Source organism: Chlorocebus sabaeus, chromosome 4 (assembly GCF_047675955.1).
Source record: "Chlorocebus sabaeus isolate Y175 chromosome 4, mChlSab1.0.hap1, whole genome shotgun sequence".
NCBI lineage: Eukaryota > Metazoa > Chordata > Mammalia > Primates > Cercopithecidae > Chlorocebus > Chlorocebus sabaeus.
In genome coordinates, this window is record NC_132907.1 from 17510971 (window position 1) to 17527724 (window position 16754).

Below are 16754 nucleotides of genomic sequence, written 5' to 3' on the forward strand. Positions count from 1 at the left end.
GTAGTTTGAATTACTTATTATTCTGGTTATTGATGTAAGAAGTTACCGAATAGATGGTGCTCTATGATTAAAGTGTGTGTGTGTGTGTGTGTGTGTGTGTGTGTGTGTGTGGTTTTGCTGCTCTAAGCTAGTTTAAAGCATTTCAGAACTGTTGTGGTTTTCTGGTTTCTTTTGGTTTTTGTTTTTTAGGTGGAGTCTCGCTCTGTCGCCCAGGCTAGAGTGCAGGGGTGTGATCTTGGCTCTCTGCAACCTTCACCTCCTGGGTTCAAGTGATTCTCCTGCCTCAGCCTCCCGAGTAGCTGGGATTACAGGCACGCTACACCGTGCCTGGCTAATTTTTGTATTTTTAGTAGAGATGGGGTTTCACCATGTTGGCCAGTCTGGTCTTGAACTCCTGACCTCAAGTGATGAACCCGCCTCGGCCTCCCAAACTGCTGGGATTACAGGCGTGAGCCACTGCACCCGTAATGAATCTATTTGTCTTTAAAATTGATTTTTAGAGTAATTTTTTAGGAATAATTTTTAGTTTCTTAGAAGAGATACTTTGAGTGTTCTTAACAAGTATGCATTTAAGAAATAATACTGTAGTCATTACTGAATAAGGCTTTAATTTTATATTATAAATATAGTTAGTAATATCAGTAAAGATGGTAAACTATCCATCTCAGTTGGTCTCACAGACCAACTTTCAGTGAGATATTTACCTCAGAATTGTCTTTTGATTTTGATTCTCATATTATAGCCATAAATATAAATCGTAGGAGATGTAAGTAATTACATGAAAGAGTTCTGAGGTCAAATAGTTTGCCAGATGCTGGATTATTTGGTGTTAGATTGGCTTCTTTGCTGCAGAACTTCTCAGAAACTTTAACACACTAATGTACATTATAAATGTTTTAGAATGTAACGTAGTATTTGCGAAACTTATTTAAACATGGAACATTCGTTTCTCAGACTGTTTTTCAATATAAATACACTCTGGGAAATGCTGGTATTTGATCCAGTTAGTATTTGTGTGAATTGTTGTAAAGAAAGTAGTGTCTAACCTTTACTTATGAGTGCTATACAGTTTATGAAAGGATATTAGCTTTAATACCTGGACACTTGGAACAATCAATTTCAAATGCATTACAGGTCTTTTTAAGAGATTAAGAGCTAGATTTTTAAGATAGCTTTTTAAGATTTCAGGTATATGTAAATCTCTTAAAGATTTTAGATATACCCTTCTCTACTGCTTCTTCTACAGCTTTTTTCTAAATGAAATTTATGGACATGCTTAGTGTTGAAACATACCCATCATAAAATCTAGTGATTCCCCAAACTCTGCATGCCAGCCTGGTTTTCTCTGAGCTCCAAACTAGTGTTTTTAAGTTCCTGACCCAAGAGTTCTATATCCAAACCCTGTAGGCATCTGAACTCCTTCAAAACTGACCTCATCTTCCCCTTCCACTTCCCCAGTCTTAGACTTTACTTTCTGTGTCCCGGCCTTGCTAGTGTCACTGTCTTCTTTTCAGTTACCCAAACTAGAAACTCAGGAGACTCAAATTCCTTCTTTGTCTTATACATCAGGATTTCTCAACCTTGGCACAATTGAAAATTATTTGTTGCGGAAAGTTGTCTTGTGCATTGCAGATGTTTAGCAGCATCCCTGGATGCTACCCACTAGATGCCGACAGCAGTTTCCCTCATTGTGACAGCCAAAAATGTGTCCAGACATTGTGAAATGTCCCGAGGAACAAATCACCCCAGTTTGAGAACCACTGCCCTATATCCAATCTATTACTTACCTACTGATACTACTTCCTAAATTTACCTTTAATCCCTTATCACATCTTCATCCTGTTCCCTAAACTCCCATCTTCTTTATTTGTTAATATTTGCAGTCCTTTAGTAAGGTTCTGACTAGTCTCCCTGTGTCCAGTGTTTCTCTCCAATCCACCTTCTTTTTATTGCGGCCAAGTTTTGTGCATGTATATTACAAGATCTGACTCTGTCACACAAATTGGAGTGCAGTGTCATGATCTTGGCTCTCTGCAACCTCCGCCTCCCACCCCAGCCTCCCAAGTAGCTGGGACTACAAGTGTGCACCACCACGCCAGACTAATTTTGGTTTTGTCATGTTGCTTAAGCTTGTCTTGAACTTGTGAGCTCAAGTGATCTGCCCAACTTGGCCTCCCAAAGTGCTGGGATTACAGGCATGAGCCACCACACGTGGCCCAGATTTACCTTTCTAAAATGCAAAGCTGAAGCTGAGCTAAGTGGCTTACTCCTGTAATCCTAGCAACTTGGGAGGCTGAGGTGGGAGGATTGCTTGTGGCCAAGAGTTCAAGACCAGCCTGGGCAATATAGTGAGAACCCATCTGTTCAAAAAAATAATGATAATAACTGTTCCCTGCTTATAATCTCTCAGTAGCTTTCAGTAGACACCCTCATGAACTGTCTTCTCTCTTTTTTCATTCTCTATTTTTTCATTCTAGCCTCATTCTTCAAAGGCACTCATACTTACCTGTACTAAGGTTCTTGCTACACAGTGTACTTAGCCTTCCTCTCACTTGCAACAGTTTGTTTCAAACTCTGTTTAGGCATCCGTTTTCTATCATAGCTGTCAGTTACTTATTTTTAGAAAATCTATCATAGTGAAGAGCATTTTGCTTTTAACATACCCATCTTTTCTCACCAAATTGAATTTTTCAAGGGCAGGGACCATCTGGATCCTATATCTTGGCATATAATAGATATTCAATAAAAGTTTGAATCGTTTATTAGTATGCCCTGTCAGATGCAGTAACATCCTCATTACTTCTAGGAATTCTGTTCCCTGTATCTGTAGTGAAAATTATTTCCCTAGTCTTTATCATATAGACTTTGAAGTGCAGGCTTTTGACCACAGAAATCTTAAACTATAATTTTCTTTAAAAAACCAGCTATTCAGAAGAGAATTGAAGAAAGCTATGTACTTAGTTGATATTCAAATGTCATTTGCTTATAAGATAGCTAGTTTAAAGATTTTTATTCTGAAAGGAAATTGTGTGGATTAATTAAATGTATGACTCAATATGATGTAGAAAGTCTTTACCATACTAAAAACATTGCATTTCCATTGAGTAAGGATTTGTTGATTGGTTGTAGAAAGCTTGCAAAAGCAATATTATTGTCTTAATAACTAATTTACTGTTTTAGAAAATACATTTATTAGAACACATTCCTATAATCACCAACTTGTGTTATTTAGTGAATTTAGCAAATTTAACCCCTATCAAATGAAAACAACAAAAAAATCAAGTAATCGAGTTAGTAAAGAATAGTGTCCTACCTCCCTTCCTTATGTGCCTTAATAGAGTTGTGTATGATTAGATGTCCCTGTGACTTGTAAGTAACCACTCTCAGCCTGACCAACAGTAATTTTACCTCAGACTTTAACTAGAAGGTGAAAAAAGAAAAATAGGGGTTGCAGGGCTTTTGGAAGATAACCCAAGCTTGTAGCACCAGCCTCACTGAAAGTCAGTGGTTGAGGATGGGGAAAGAGGGAATGAATAAGGCCTATTCCCAATTCAGAGTTCATTATCCTGGGACAGTGCTTTGCCAGATTGTTAATAATTATTAAATGAATCCATATATAATGGCAGTTAAACAAGAAGTAATGGCACCACTTCATATTTTAGGGAGTGGCACAAAATATATCACTTTCTTTTAAGAGAGATTCTTTAATAAGAAAAGTTGTATAGGAGGTTTCCAGAAATAAAACTGGGAAAGAGCCAGATTACCTACAGGGAAGGTACCTCCCTTTCACACAACTCTCTAAGGGTTGAAATGGATATAGGGAGTCATCCAACCTCTTATTAACCTTAAGAGCCATTTTGCCGTGGACTCATATTTGCCTTGCCTGTTTTTCTAATTTTTCTCCTCTCCATATTTACCCTTCCTTTCTTCAAATTTATAATTTTTAAATTAATTTACTTAATATTAAATATTACCAATTAAAATTTTCTTTATGACCTTGAACTGCTTTAGAAAAGAAATATGTGTAGTGAAATGAAAGAGATGAGTTTTATTTGGGCTCTTAAAAAAAAAAGCTTGATAAATGCTGCTTCCAAGATAATTTTTACTTAGAACTTGGAAATTTTTGAATTATAATGCTTCCATATATATAGATCATCTCATGCTTGTTCATACTGTAAAGAATTCTGTAATGATATTTTAAGTAAGTATTTTTTATTAGTTTTTGTTCTTTGTAATTTTAAAAATCTCTGTATCTTCAGTGCCTTACTTGATCTAAGTAAGAGATATTTGTGGTTTCAGCAACTTTATTTTCCATAGACTTTTAAGTATAGTAGAGATTATAGTGAATGTATGTTTTCCCAGTAAGTTCTTTACCTATTCCCAGATTATTCTGGGCTTTAGATGGGTAAAATATGTTTACATGGGTTTTTAATGTGGTTTTAAGTGGGTAAAAATATTAACCTTGTAAGAGTCAAATATAAGATACTTGTATTTTAGCAGAGCATAGCTTATTCTCATTATTCACATCTTCCATGAAGGTGCTAGCAACACTAAGTTAGCAAATACTGTACTGAACCATTGCTCTTAGGGAAAAATACTGTGTCATGTTCCCACAAGCCTCTGCTCACGACATTTTCATCAACTAATCAGTACATAACCATGTTTTATATGTGTTTCTATTTAAAGACATCTTGCTTAATATGTATTGTTAATGCATTAACATTGAACTGATGACCAACAGCACTGTAACTCATGACTCAGTGAAACTTATCTAACACACATATTTTCTCCACATCACAGCTTTCTTGCACCTAGGAACAGCTAGCATCTGGGAACACTTCAGCATGATGCTTATGGGACATTTTAAACAGTAAAAGCACCAACGAAGTGTGAAATGTGAAAAACATGGTGCTAAATAGACCACAAAAGGGACACTTGTATATGTAGTATAAGAACTGAAACAAGAAGGCAATGTCACTTTGTTTAGCTTCAGATGGAAATGTGCCATGTCAGGTGACGCATGGTTTTGCACTGCCCTGTGTGTATCTATGAAAGACTAAGAATGTGCCACCGTATTGATTTAGGGGTTACAGATAAATTTTAGTGAGTAGGTGAATGCACATGTACAGAATCTTCAAATAATGAGGATTGACTATAATTGTTTTTAGAAACCCTATGACTGAATACTTAGAATATGCAAATTTGAAAGTTTCTTTTTCAGGTATGTGGAAATTGTTGATTAAGCAGAATCATCCTTGCAGTTTTCATGTTCTCTTGTCTGGTAAAATAAAAATGGCTGCTTTCATTTCATCATTTTCTTTTCTGCCCTGCAGGGAACAACCTATCTTCAGCACTCGAGCTCATGTCTTCCAGATTGACCCAAACACAAAGAAGAACTGGGTACCCACCAGCAAGCATGCAGTTACTGTGTCTTATTTCTATGACAGCACAAGAAATGTGTATAGGATAATCAGTTTAGATGGCTCAAAGGTAAGCTACATTTACTTTGAATGATTTGGCTGTTTTTGCTTTTTTCAGTATGGCATTTTAGTTTTATTCAGAGGATTTTATCTTCATTAATATAAAATGTTTCCTTTCAAGTTCTTAAAACTTTTAAGAAACAAAACTTATTATTAAGGTAGCAACATGTTTTGTCCACTAAATTACTTTGATTAACCACTTTATTATATTACATGCCAAAATATTCTACAAAGTTGAGGTCATTCTGTTTATTTAATATTCATTGCATGCTTGTTACGTGTCAGGCATTATGCCAGGTACTAGCAGTATAGTGGTGGACAGAATAGACATGGTCTAGAATTCTAGGAGCTCTAATTCTTTTCAAATATACTGCTATAGACTAGTAGCAGATCAAAGTCCCTATATCTTATGAAGTTTGTCAGTGTCAATACCAAAGCTGACTTTTCTTCTCTGAAGAGAAAGTATAAGGACAAATCCTATTTTATTTTTAGGAGAGGCAGATAATGTAACAGGAGCAAGGACTGCCTGGGTTCAGATCTCAACTCCACCATCTACTGAGTGTTTTGTCTTTGGGCAGATTACTTCTCTGAGCCTCACTGTTCTCAACTCAGTATTGGTAGTTGTAAGGATTAAATGAGTTAATATCTGCAAAGCACTTAAATCAGTGCTTAGTGGATAGTGCGCTCTTCAGAAGGGTTGGCGGGGGGTTCCCTTTTTCTTTTTGAGACAGAGTGTTGCTCTGTCGCCCAGCGTGCGATCTTGTATAGTGGTGCGATCTTGGCTCACTGCGACCTCTGCCGCCCAGGTTCAAGCGATTTTCCTGCCTCAGCCTCCCTAGTAGCTGGGATTACAGGTATGCACCACCATGCCAAGATAATTTTTGTATTTTTAGTAGAGACAGGGTTTCACCATGTTGGCCAGGCTGGTCTTGAACTCCTGACATCGTGATCTGCCTGCTTCAGCCTCCCAAAGTGCTGGGATTACAGGCGTGAGCCACTGCGCCTGGACGGGGGATCCTTTTATCATCAGTGAACTTCATAGAACTCACTTAGAGAAAGAAATTCCAAAGAAAAATCAGATTTTAAGATTCTAGATTTAAAGTGTGTAGAAAGATGAGGTCTTCAGTTTCTTAAAGCCGTGAGGCCTTTCCACTTCCAGGAATTTTCGCAATTAAATGAAGGGGTTAAGTGCACACACTGTAGAGCCAGACTGTCTGGTTTGAATTTTTGTTTCTACCATCTGCTTTCCCTCTGTATTAGTCCATTCTCACACTTCTATGAAGAAATACCTGAGACTGGGTAATTTATAAAGGAAAGAGGTTTAATTGACTCACAGTTCCACATGGCTGGGGAGGCCTCAGGAAACTTGCAATTGTGGCAGAAGGTACGTCTTCACAGGGCGGCAGGAGAGAGAATGAGAGCAAGCAGGGGAAATGCCAGATGCTTATAAAACCATCAGATCTGGTGAGACTCACTATAACAAGAACAGCATGGGGGAAACTTCCCCCCATGATTCAATTACCTGCACCTGGTTCCACCCTTGACACATGGGGATTACAATTCAAGGTGAGATTTGGGTGGGGACACAGAGCCAAACCATATCACCATCTGATCTTGAGCAAACTATTTAGCTTCTGCATGCAGGGCTGGGCACTGAGGTTTGTGCCTGTAATTCTACCACTTTGGGAGGCTGAGGCAAGAGGATCACTTGAGATCAGGAGTCTGAGACCAGCCTGGGTAACACAGTGAGATCCCATCTCTACAAAAAAAAATAGAAAAAAAATTAGCCAGCCGTATTGGTGCTTGCCTGTAGTCCTAACTACTCAGGATATTGTGACTGGAGGACCCCTTGAGCTAAAGAAGTCAAAGCTGCAGTGAGCTAGGATTACATCCAGAGTGAGACTTGTCTCTTAAGGGGGGGGGGGGGGCGGAGCACAAAAAAACACAACTTCTGTATGCCTCAGTTTTCTTGTCTGTAAAAAGGAGTGAATAAAAATACGTACGTCATTACACCATAGCGTTGTTGTGAAGAGTAAATAAATTTAGGCAAAAACACAGTGTGTATAGTAATCACAATACAAACACTCACTGCTATTGTTATTAATGCTAGTATCAGGCGATTATTGGCTAGTGTTATGTAGGGAATAAAAGATAATTTAATTTAATGCTAAACTTTTTGTCTAATTTTTCTGTGTACTCATTCCTTATCTCCTTAACTAGGTTAACTAGATTATAAGACCCCAAGGGCTATTTGCACTTTGTGTCTTGTATATAAGTAACATGTGTTTACTTGAATAATTGATTTTTTTCATTTTTGCTTGGAGGGTTTAAAAGACTTGAGAAATAGAAATAGTTCGTTTCTGTGAATATTTAGTGAAGAATAATTTTGTCATATTTTGTAACTGTCTGGTTTAGTGAAGTTTGACAGATACTAAATATTATAACCTGAGACTCTAGAGTGTTTATTTATTTTCCCTTATTTGAACCTTGAGTTCTCTGTAATCTGTTTTGTTTCTGGGCCCAAATGGCAGCTAACATGCCTCCCTTATTAGAAAGGAGGGTTAACAGAGATAACAGAAAAAGATAACAATCCTCCTTTATTAGAAAGGAGGGTTAAATATTGTATAGAAATAAAGATCAACTGAGTTGTGCAATGTCCAAGAAAAGAAACCATATGGAAGTGATTAAATGGATTTCATTTGCTAACTTAACCTTCACCAGATTAAAATACTTTGAGTTATTTTAAAGGAAGGAATTTTAGTGATTAACACATAATCCTCATGTGTTCTTCCCACTGAAGCAATATGAAATGTTGCTCTTGCATTTTTCCATTTCTGAATATACATTACTGATTGTAATTATTAGAATCATAAATGTCTTTTGAAAAGCTTTTTGTATTCTTTTAACAAAATCTATCTTCTGTAGCAGAGTTATATTTTCTATCACATTTTCTTATTACTTTTCTAAACTGATGCTATTAACTGCTGCAGTTCCTATAGGAGTGGTTGTTTTTTAAGTCAGCAGTAGTGGTTTATTTGACTCAGCTAAACAAGTGTTTTCTCCATCTCATCCCCCACTTCTGCTCTTCCTGATTGAGTTGGAAACCCCTGAAGTGCCCTGCGTAGAAAACATGCACTTGTTCTCACTTAATCCCTCTGCTGTGCATATGAAGTTTGCTTTAAGGTTTTCTGATTATTCTACAGAGACCTCAGCATGGTCAAGGGCCAGGATCAGGGCACTCTGTGTGATCCGTACATGAGGTAGTAATGACACTGCATTTCTACCTCTTTTCCTTAAAAGGACTAGAACTCCAGGGTTGAGATACATATTTATTTTAAATAACTAAAATTTTTCTTTTAAATGCATTCTACTCAAAGAAGCTAAGAAGTAAAGCTTTTTAAAAGTGTGGGATCATCTATCATTTTAAGGTTTTCTTCATTAAAGAACAAGTAATACAGAGACAAGGAAAGGGTCAGAATGGAGATTAAAATAAAACTCGTCAAAGCAGAAAGAAGTTAATTTGAAATAGTTAAAATGAGGGGGCTTAGTGACCAACTAACAGCACATTGGTCAGTTTTCTTAGATACCTATAAAACCTGTTGTTGACTCACTTTTGAGTTATTAGGGTCACGTATAAAATGCCCTTGTCTTTTAGAAAACACAGAGATCCCAGTTCAGACGTGCCCTCCTCAGGACCAGCAAATCTAAGGCAGTGCCTACCAGTCTTGACTTCTTCTTGCCTTTCACTCTTTCACATCTTGGTCTTCACAGTACTTACTACTGTCTGAAATTATATTGGTCAGTTATTTATTTACTTGTGTGTTTACTGACTCCTCTTATTCCAGACTGTAATCTGTAATTACATTGCCCCTCTTGTTGTGTCTCGAATTTTTAGAACCGTGTTTGGCATTTAAAAGGTACTCAATTAAAGTTTAATAAACGAATGATTCTTTACCATTTGTTAATAAATGATTTCCTATTTAGTCTTTCATTTGATGACTTCATTTGATGCCGTTCAAGTTAGAGCAGTTATTAGCCACATTTTACGGATCCCAAATGACATGCTAAGAAAAGCAGTTTTTGAACTGAAGGGTAAGGAAACTGTATAAGTATGAATATGTAAATTTTGTCTAAGGTAAAAAGACTTAATTGAGGATAAGGGCTCTCATATAATTACAGTGGACATATCTTCTGTCCGAGAGAAAGGAAGGGGCCACTCTATTTTACTGTTTTTTTAATAGTAGGACAGGTGTCATGCATTCATTTTTATGACTTCTCCAATACCTGCATATCTCTTAAATATTTCCTTTTATACTGTTGTTCACATGGTAAGCAAATTTAGTTTTGTTTAGAAAATGCTCACATGGTAAGCAAATTTAGTTCAGAAAATGCTTGATGTTTCATTCCACATGTAAGAGTTCAGTAGATGACTGCTTATGGATTTGTTAACATCTAGCTATTACTATTGGAATCACTTTCTAATCTTAAATTTGGAGTGCATTAGACTAAAAAAATGATTCCCCCTCACTTTTATGGTATTAGCAGAGAGAATGAGTTAATATTTTATGATAGTTGAAATTTATTATGGTGATCACCAAAGTTAATATTTAGTAACATGCTAAAATACTAGTTTTCTAAGAAATTATGTGTGAAGCAAAAATGATAGCAATTCTCAACATCACGAATCTACACCACTTTATGAGAAAAGAAATGAGTATGCAATTGACTCTTGACACTGGTTTGAATTATGCAGGTTCACTTATATGTGGATCGAAAAATATTTGTAGGATGTGAAAACCAAGTATTAGAGGGCTGACCTCGTATGTGCAGGTTCTACAGTGCTGACTATGGGACTTCAGTATGCACGGGTTTTGGTATACACAGGGGGTCCTGGAACCAATCTCCCGAGTATAGCAAGGAATACCTCTATATTTAGAAGTTTGTTTTTTCCTTGAGTAAAGGGAAAAAGTACTAAATGATGGCAAGTCTTTTCTGTATCATGATGTATTTCAGGTAAATCACCTTGAAGAAAACTCAGTTACGGATTTTAGAAAATCAGTGTCGGCCAAGCACGGTGGCTCGTGCCTGTAATCCCAGCACTTTGGGAGGCCGAGGCGGGTGGATCACGAGGTCAGGAGATCGAGACCATCCTGGCTAACATGGTGAAACCCCGTCTCTACCAAAAAAATACAAAAAAATTAGCCGGGCATGGTGGCAGACATCTGTAGTCCCAGCTACTCAGGACGCTGAGGCAGGAGAATGGTGTGAACCTGGGAGTTGCAGCTTGCAGTGAGCCGAGATTGTGCCACTGCACTCCAGCCTGGGCGACAGAGCAAGACTCCATCTCAAAAAAAGAAGAAGAAGAAAATCAGTGTCATATTTTCTATGTATATTTTCATTTTTGAAAGATTCTTTAGAGGGTGGTACCCTACTTTTAAATAAACCACTGTTAAGGCCTACTTTCTTCTAGTGATTATCATCCAAAATTAATAAATATCGATTCTAAACATTGAAAAGGAAAAAACTGACCACATTAAAAACTCTGACATTTTTTGGATCATAGGTAAACTTATTTGAGTGTAAAATGTTGAAATTTTTGATAGAGTGTCATCATATTTATATTTTAGTTAACATATTTCCACACTATCACTTATGCCAGAAACTATTTCTGTAACTATCTTTATGTATTTAACATTGTGGCTTATTGATCATCCTAAGCTTTTATGTAACTGAATGGTCTTGTATTTAAATGCCTGTTTGCTGATTTTTTGCTGGTTACTCATACTTGCTTTATTTTTTAGGCAATAATAAATAGTACCATCACCCCAAACATGACATTTACTAAAACATCTCAGAAGTTTGGCCAGTGGGCTGATAGCCGGGCAAACACCGTTTATGGATTGGGATTCTCCTCTGAGCATCATCTTTCGAAAGTGAGTTAAATCATAAAATTTGAATGAAAATCTTCATCTTCAAGTCATATATCTTAAATATGTAATACCAAATGGAGAGTATGAAATATAGGAGAAATTTATTTAATATTCTCAGAACAACAGTAGTGACTTCAGAGCAAGAAGCAAGAGATCATTAGATGCTACTGTCACTTGGAGAATGTATTGTACACATTAAAAACAGTCACCATTGGTTGAGAAGGATTTATGTGGTTAATTGTCTGTATGATAGGAATTAAAAGGTGGGGATTATCACTTCAGAATGGATTTTTGTCAGAGATTAGTACCCTCAATTGGAGATGGTCTGCAACGTAGGCAGTTACCAAGGTCTTTTGAATTGTGAAAACTCAAGTTGACAGTGATATAGATTTCAGCATTTTGTTGTGACAGCAGGTACATACAGATTATTGTGTTTAGGGGAAATTGTGCTTTATCTGGATGTGGAATACTCCGAGCTCTGATGCAGTGCAGACTGAGATACTATAGACATCATGAGGACTTTTTAGATAATACTCACCAAGTGACCAGAAAGGCCAATAAAATGCAAAGCATCACCAGGCTGAATATTGGAAATAAGACAGTTCTCCTGTCAATAAGCAAAAGGCAGGTAATGTTTATACCAGCATCACCTTGGGTTCTTGTGGATGTTACACAGATATATAAGAAAAAACAATCTCAGTATACTGAGTAATCAAGGAGAAAAGTAAAACTCACTTTTCTCTTCAGATCTTGTGCCTGCCAGACCTAAAGATTTATTCTTAAAACCTCTGTTTGAAGCATTCAGTTAAAAGAATAACCATATATTTTAAATACTTTACATGTGATTTGGTATATGCAGGATATGATATAAAACTCAAGCTAGAGAGTTGAAATTTTTCAAGTGCAGAGAAATCAGGCTCTTATAGATATACATCATTTATATTTACATTAAACTTTAAGCTGTTTTGCTTTACAGACATTATTCTGTATTAAAATTCTTAAACTGGGTTCTTTTTAGAAATCTTACACTTGGTGGTGTGAATATATATTGAATCTATTTTTTTTCTTCTAATTATAAACATTTCTTAACACAGTTTTCAAGTGTTTTTGTTATCTTTTGGATATGAATTATGGCTTAAATCTGAATTTTAAGACTATTTTAACTTTTGCCTTGGTGATTATAAATCATTTTCTGTAGGATGATTAACACAAATATTAAAGCTGGGCACAGTGGCTCATGCCTTTAATCCCAGCACTTTGAGAGGCCAAAGTGGGCAGATCACTTGAGGCCAGGAGTTCGAGACCAGCCTGGTTAACATGGCAAAACCCGGTTTCTACTAAAAATATTAAAAAATTAGCTGGGTATGGTGGCACATACCTGTGTAATCCCAGCTACTTCGGAGTCTGAGACACAAGAATCATTTGAACCCAGGGCAGTGAGCTGAGATTGCGCCACTGCACTCCAGCTTGGGTGATAGAGCAAGACTCTGTCTCAAAAAACAACAACAACGAACAAATATTATCTTTTTGGTTTCTCTTGTACACATCTTATTCTTTAAATATATTTCTTGAACTGTGGTAAAGATAAGAGTTTTACATTCAAAGTATCTCAGCATAACTAGGATACAGGTATCCAGTGAACATTGCTCTTCCATAAACAGTTTTGTTGAGAAATTTTATGTTTATTCTAATAATTTTGCCGTCATTCAGAACCTTTTTAGAACTTGGTGGGGTTTTTTTGTTTTTTGTTTTTTGTTTTTATTGCCTATTAAAGACTATAGCAAAAAAAATCTCTCAATATATCTACTTGCCGAATTTCTTAACTTGACAATACAAGAACTAAATCGTGGATTATTTTCTTAAATAAGCTTGGCTTAAATGCCTTAAATGCTTTTTGGGCTAAGTAATTTTGTCTATAAATTAAGTTCTTCATGACATCTTTCAAGTTACTGAGCAGCTAGCTAATATAGTAAAGGAATAGTTTATTAACTTCTGTCAATTCTACTCTTTTCCCTTGTTTGAACTTTTCTCTGAGAATGGCTTTTATTTTATTTTTTTTAGATTTTTTTCTTTAAAGTTAGCATATACTTTTGACCAGCCTTACTGGTGGTAAATCTCCTAGTATTTGAGAGTGGGTTGAATATTGGGAAACAGCTCTTAAGCTCTTGGAGCCAATTCGAGCTTATATACTCACAGAACTTGGCTCCAAGAACTTAAGATCAGTCTTTTCAGAATGTTTTGATCCAAAGAAGAAAAAATCATAATTTATTTTTCAGGCTACCTTGTAGACTAATTTTGGTGTTTTGCAGACTGTAGGAGGCTCAAAGGAGTTTATATTTTACATAAACGAAGCAAGTACATAAATATTCTAGCTTGTTTTATCAGTTAAAAGCTATGAGTAAGTCAAAACGTTATAACAGTTTGGAGAAGGCAATTCTAGACAAAGACATCTCAAAATAAGGGAAAGTAGCATCGTTGAAAAAAAAATGTATGGTCTCTTAAGATTGACTGGTATGAACAAAATTCCAGCTATGCTTGGATTGTTAGAGTGCTTACTAAGTTGTATTTTGTTATCATGGAAACCTAAGCTGTCACTTTTTTCTTTTGCTGAAAACTAAGGATATAAAACTTAGAAATAGTATAGATTTTTACGAAGTCGCGAAGGGTTTTAAACATTAACTGTTGTGGAATGTTAAATTAGTGTAAGAAAAACCTTGTATACTATTTCAGATTACTTAAAGAGAAGTTTTGATTTGATTTCATTTCCACCAATGTGAGCGAGACCCTTGTAGCTTTGTATTCAGGTATTTTACTGTTTGGAGATACTCCGTTCAATTAGATGAGTATAGTAGCACAAATTCACTTTACTGAGCTACAGATTATAGGTAGAAGTGACAAGGTTTAAGGTAAGAAGGAAAAGTTATGATAATGACGACTTTAATTTTGACCCTCCTCCATCTCTCCAAGATTAGAGTATCACAAGCCTTTCCTTCCAAAATTTTTCTTCCCAGGATGGAAATGAAATCAGAGTTGATTTATGGGGATTTGAGAAAGGAACTATAATTTCATGTTTTAATTACCAACTCTAACAGATACTTTAAGTTGCATAGAGATTAGGGGTTTTTAAATGTAGTAATTATGTAGTCTTAACTTATTCTCACTGATAATAGTGATAGACTAGCTTCCACTTCCAAAACATAAATAGATATTCTTTGTGGCCAGGATGTTTTCCTAAGAATTAGTGTTTCATGTGCAATAATTTTTGTTTCGAAATTGTTATCCATCTCAAAGACCGTTGAGTATTATTCCTTTCTGCTGCTGTACATGAGCTGTTTAGGAATCGTCAGAAATTAATTTTTAGTTATGTCAGTTAGTGAAAATAGTAAATATTGCTATTTGTATTAGTGAAAATAAAATGCGTTGTGTATTATGAGAGTTTATATTTTAGTAGAATTTAAAAGCGTTTTCTAAATACTGTGATGTTTACAAGTGGATATTTGTGAAATTCAGTTTTCTCAATGATAAACATAGCACAGTATGCTTATGTTTACTGATTCTTTCCCCTACCTTAGTCTTAGTAAATTTTTTCCGACCAACCAGGAGTCCTTTTGGTAAGCTAGCTGACTCTGAAGTCTAACTTAGATATATCATGATGTTTTGAATAAGATTTGTCAAAATACTTCATAGTGCACAAATGTTTGGAATTAGGTTTCATTTTCTGTCATTTTCATATTAGAAGCTATAATTGGTTTGGAGGCTATATTGCTTGTGTAGAGTCAGTTATTCAGAAAATGAATAACTTTACTGAGGTAAAAGTGGTCGCTGTGACCTATTTTTATTTGGTTAATGTATGTAGTCTTTATACATTCAGTTTGCAGAGAAGTTTCAGGAATTTAAAGAAGCTGCTCGACTAGCAAAGGAAAAATCACAAGAGAAGATGGAACTTACCAGTACACCTTCACAGGTGGGTTTATCATTCCTATTCTTAATTATGAACATTGTTCATTTCAGATAGTATCCTTTATGCCAGAATTAAATATCCAAAGTACACATAGAAATGCACCCGTTAGTGTGGTGGCTCACACCTGTAATCTCAAGACTTTGAGAGGCTTAGGTGGGAGGATTACTTGAGCCCGGGAGTTCAAGACCAACCTGAGCAACATAGGGAGACCTCATTAAAATCAAATTAAATTAATTTTTAAAAATAAAAATAAAATTAACAAAGTGTGATGGTGCAAGCCTATGGTCTCAGCTGCTTGGGAAACTGAGGTAGGAGGATCACTTGACTGGGAGGTTGAGGCTGCAGTGAGCTATGATTGTGCCACTGTGCTCCAGCTTGGGCAACAGCAAGAACCTGTCTCAAAAAGAAAAAAAAGAGAGAGAGAGAGAGAGAGAGAGAGAGAAATGCATCCTTTACTTAATTTGTACTGGTGGAAAAAGGTTTTTCTATATGCCAATGCCCACAAGAATATTTTTAATCAAAATTTCAGTTTAGTAATTCAATTCAAAGTATTTAATGTGCTTGTAACTCAGCAAAAGTACTTAAAGATCATGCGATAGTCAAATGTAACCACAAGGGGAGTCACAGGAAAAGTTCAGGAAAACAAGTTTATTATACTTGCAGGTCCTAGAAACAGGGAAAGTCTTAAGGTGGTCAAGAGACAGAAAGCAGGAGTGAGGGGAAAGCCGAAGTAGAGCCTTTATTGGAATTTCTATGGGAAAGGCAAAGCAGAGAGGGGGAAATAGTTTAGGATTGGCTTGGTTGAATAATTTCAGGGGGCTCTAAACTATAGGGGTGGTCCCTCATTGTCTGGTAACTGGCCCTGGGATGGATTAAGTTAGAGGAATATTGTTTCCTGGGATGTATGGATCAGATAGAGGAGGTATGGCTCTGGATTGGCTAGTTTGCATATCAGAGACATGCTCTGGACCAGGCTCTTGCTGTCCTTAAGAATTAGCTAACCCTAGGGGGGAGAAGCAGTCTCTTCTCAGCCAGAAAATTTTTTTAAAAGATGTCAGAATGTCGTAATATACATAAAGTTAAAATATGTGCACACGCATGCACACACGCACAAACAATAGGGTTTTACATACTTTTATTATTTATTTATTTATTTTGAGCTAGAGTCATGCTCTGTCACTCAGGCTGGAGTGCAGTGGCACAATCTCCAGTTGCTGCAACCTCTGCCTCCCAGGTTCAAGTGATTCTCATGCCTCAGCCTCCCAAGTAGCTGGGATTATAGGTGTGTGCCACCACATCTGGCTAATTTTTGCATTTTTAGTAGAGGTGGTGTTTTATCATGCTGGCCAGGCTGGTCTCCCTGGCCTCAAGTGATCCGCCTGC

At 36.4% G+C, this 16754-nt stretch overlaps 1 protein-coding gene across 2 annotated transcripts in view; it reads left to right on the top strand.

Annotated features, from left to right (window-relative positions):
* The window catches only part of HOMER1 (homer scaffold protein 1), a 139082-nt gene that overhangs the window by 53231 nt on the left and 69097 nt on the right, over nt 1–16754 (top strand). For both annotated transcript variants that reach the window (XR_493873.3, XM_007976387.3), the window contains exons 2-4: nt 5334–5490; nt 11282–11413; nt 15282–15374. Coding sequence is in view for 1 of the 2 variants with exons in the window: in XM_007976387.3 (XP_007974578.1) it covers nt 5334–5490; nt 11282–11413; nt 15282–15374 (382 nt within the window). In the remaining variant the exon portion in view is untranslated. The remainder of the gene's footprint in view (nt 1–5333; nt 5491–11281; nt 11414–15281; nt 15375–16754) is intronic.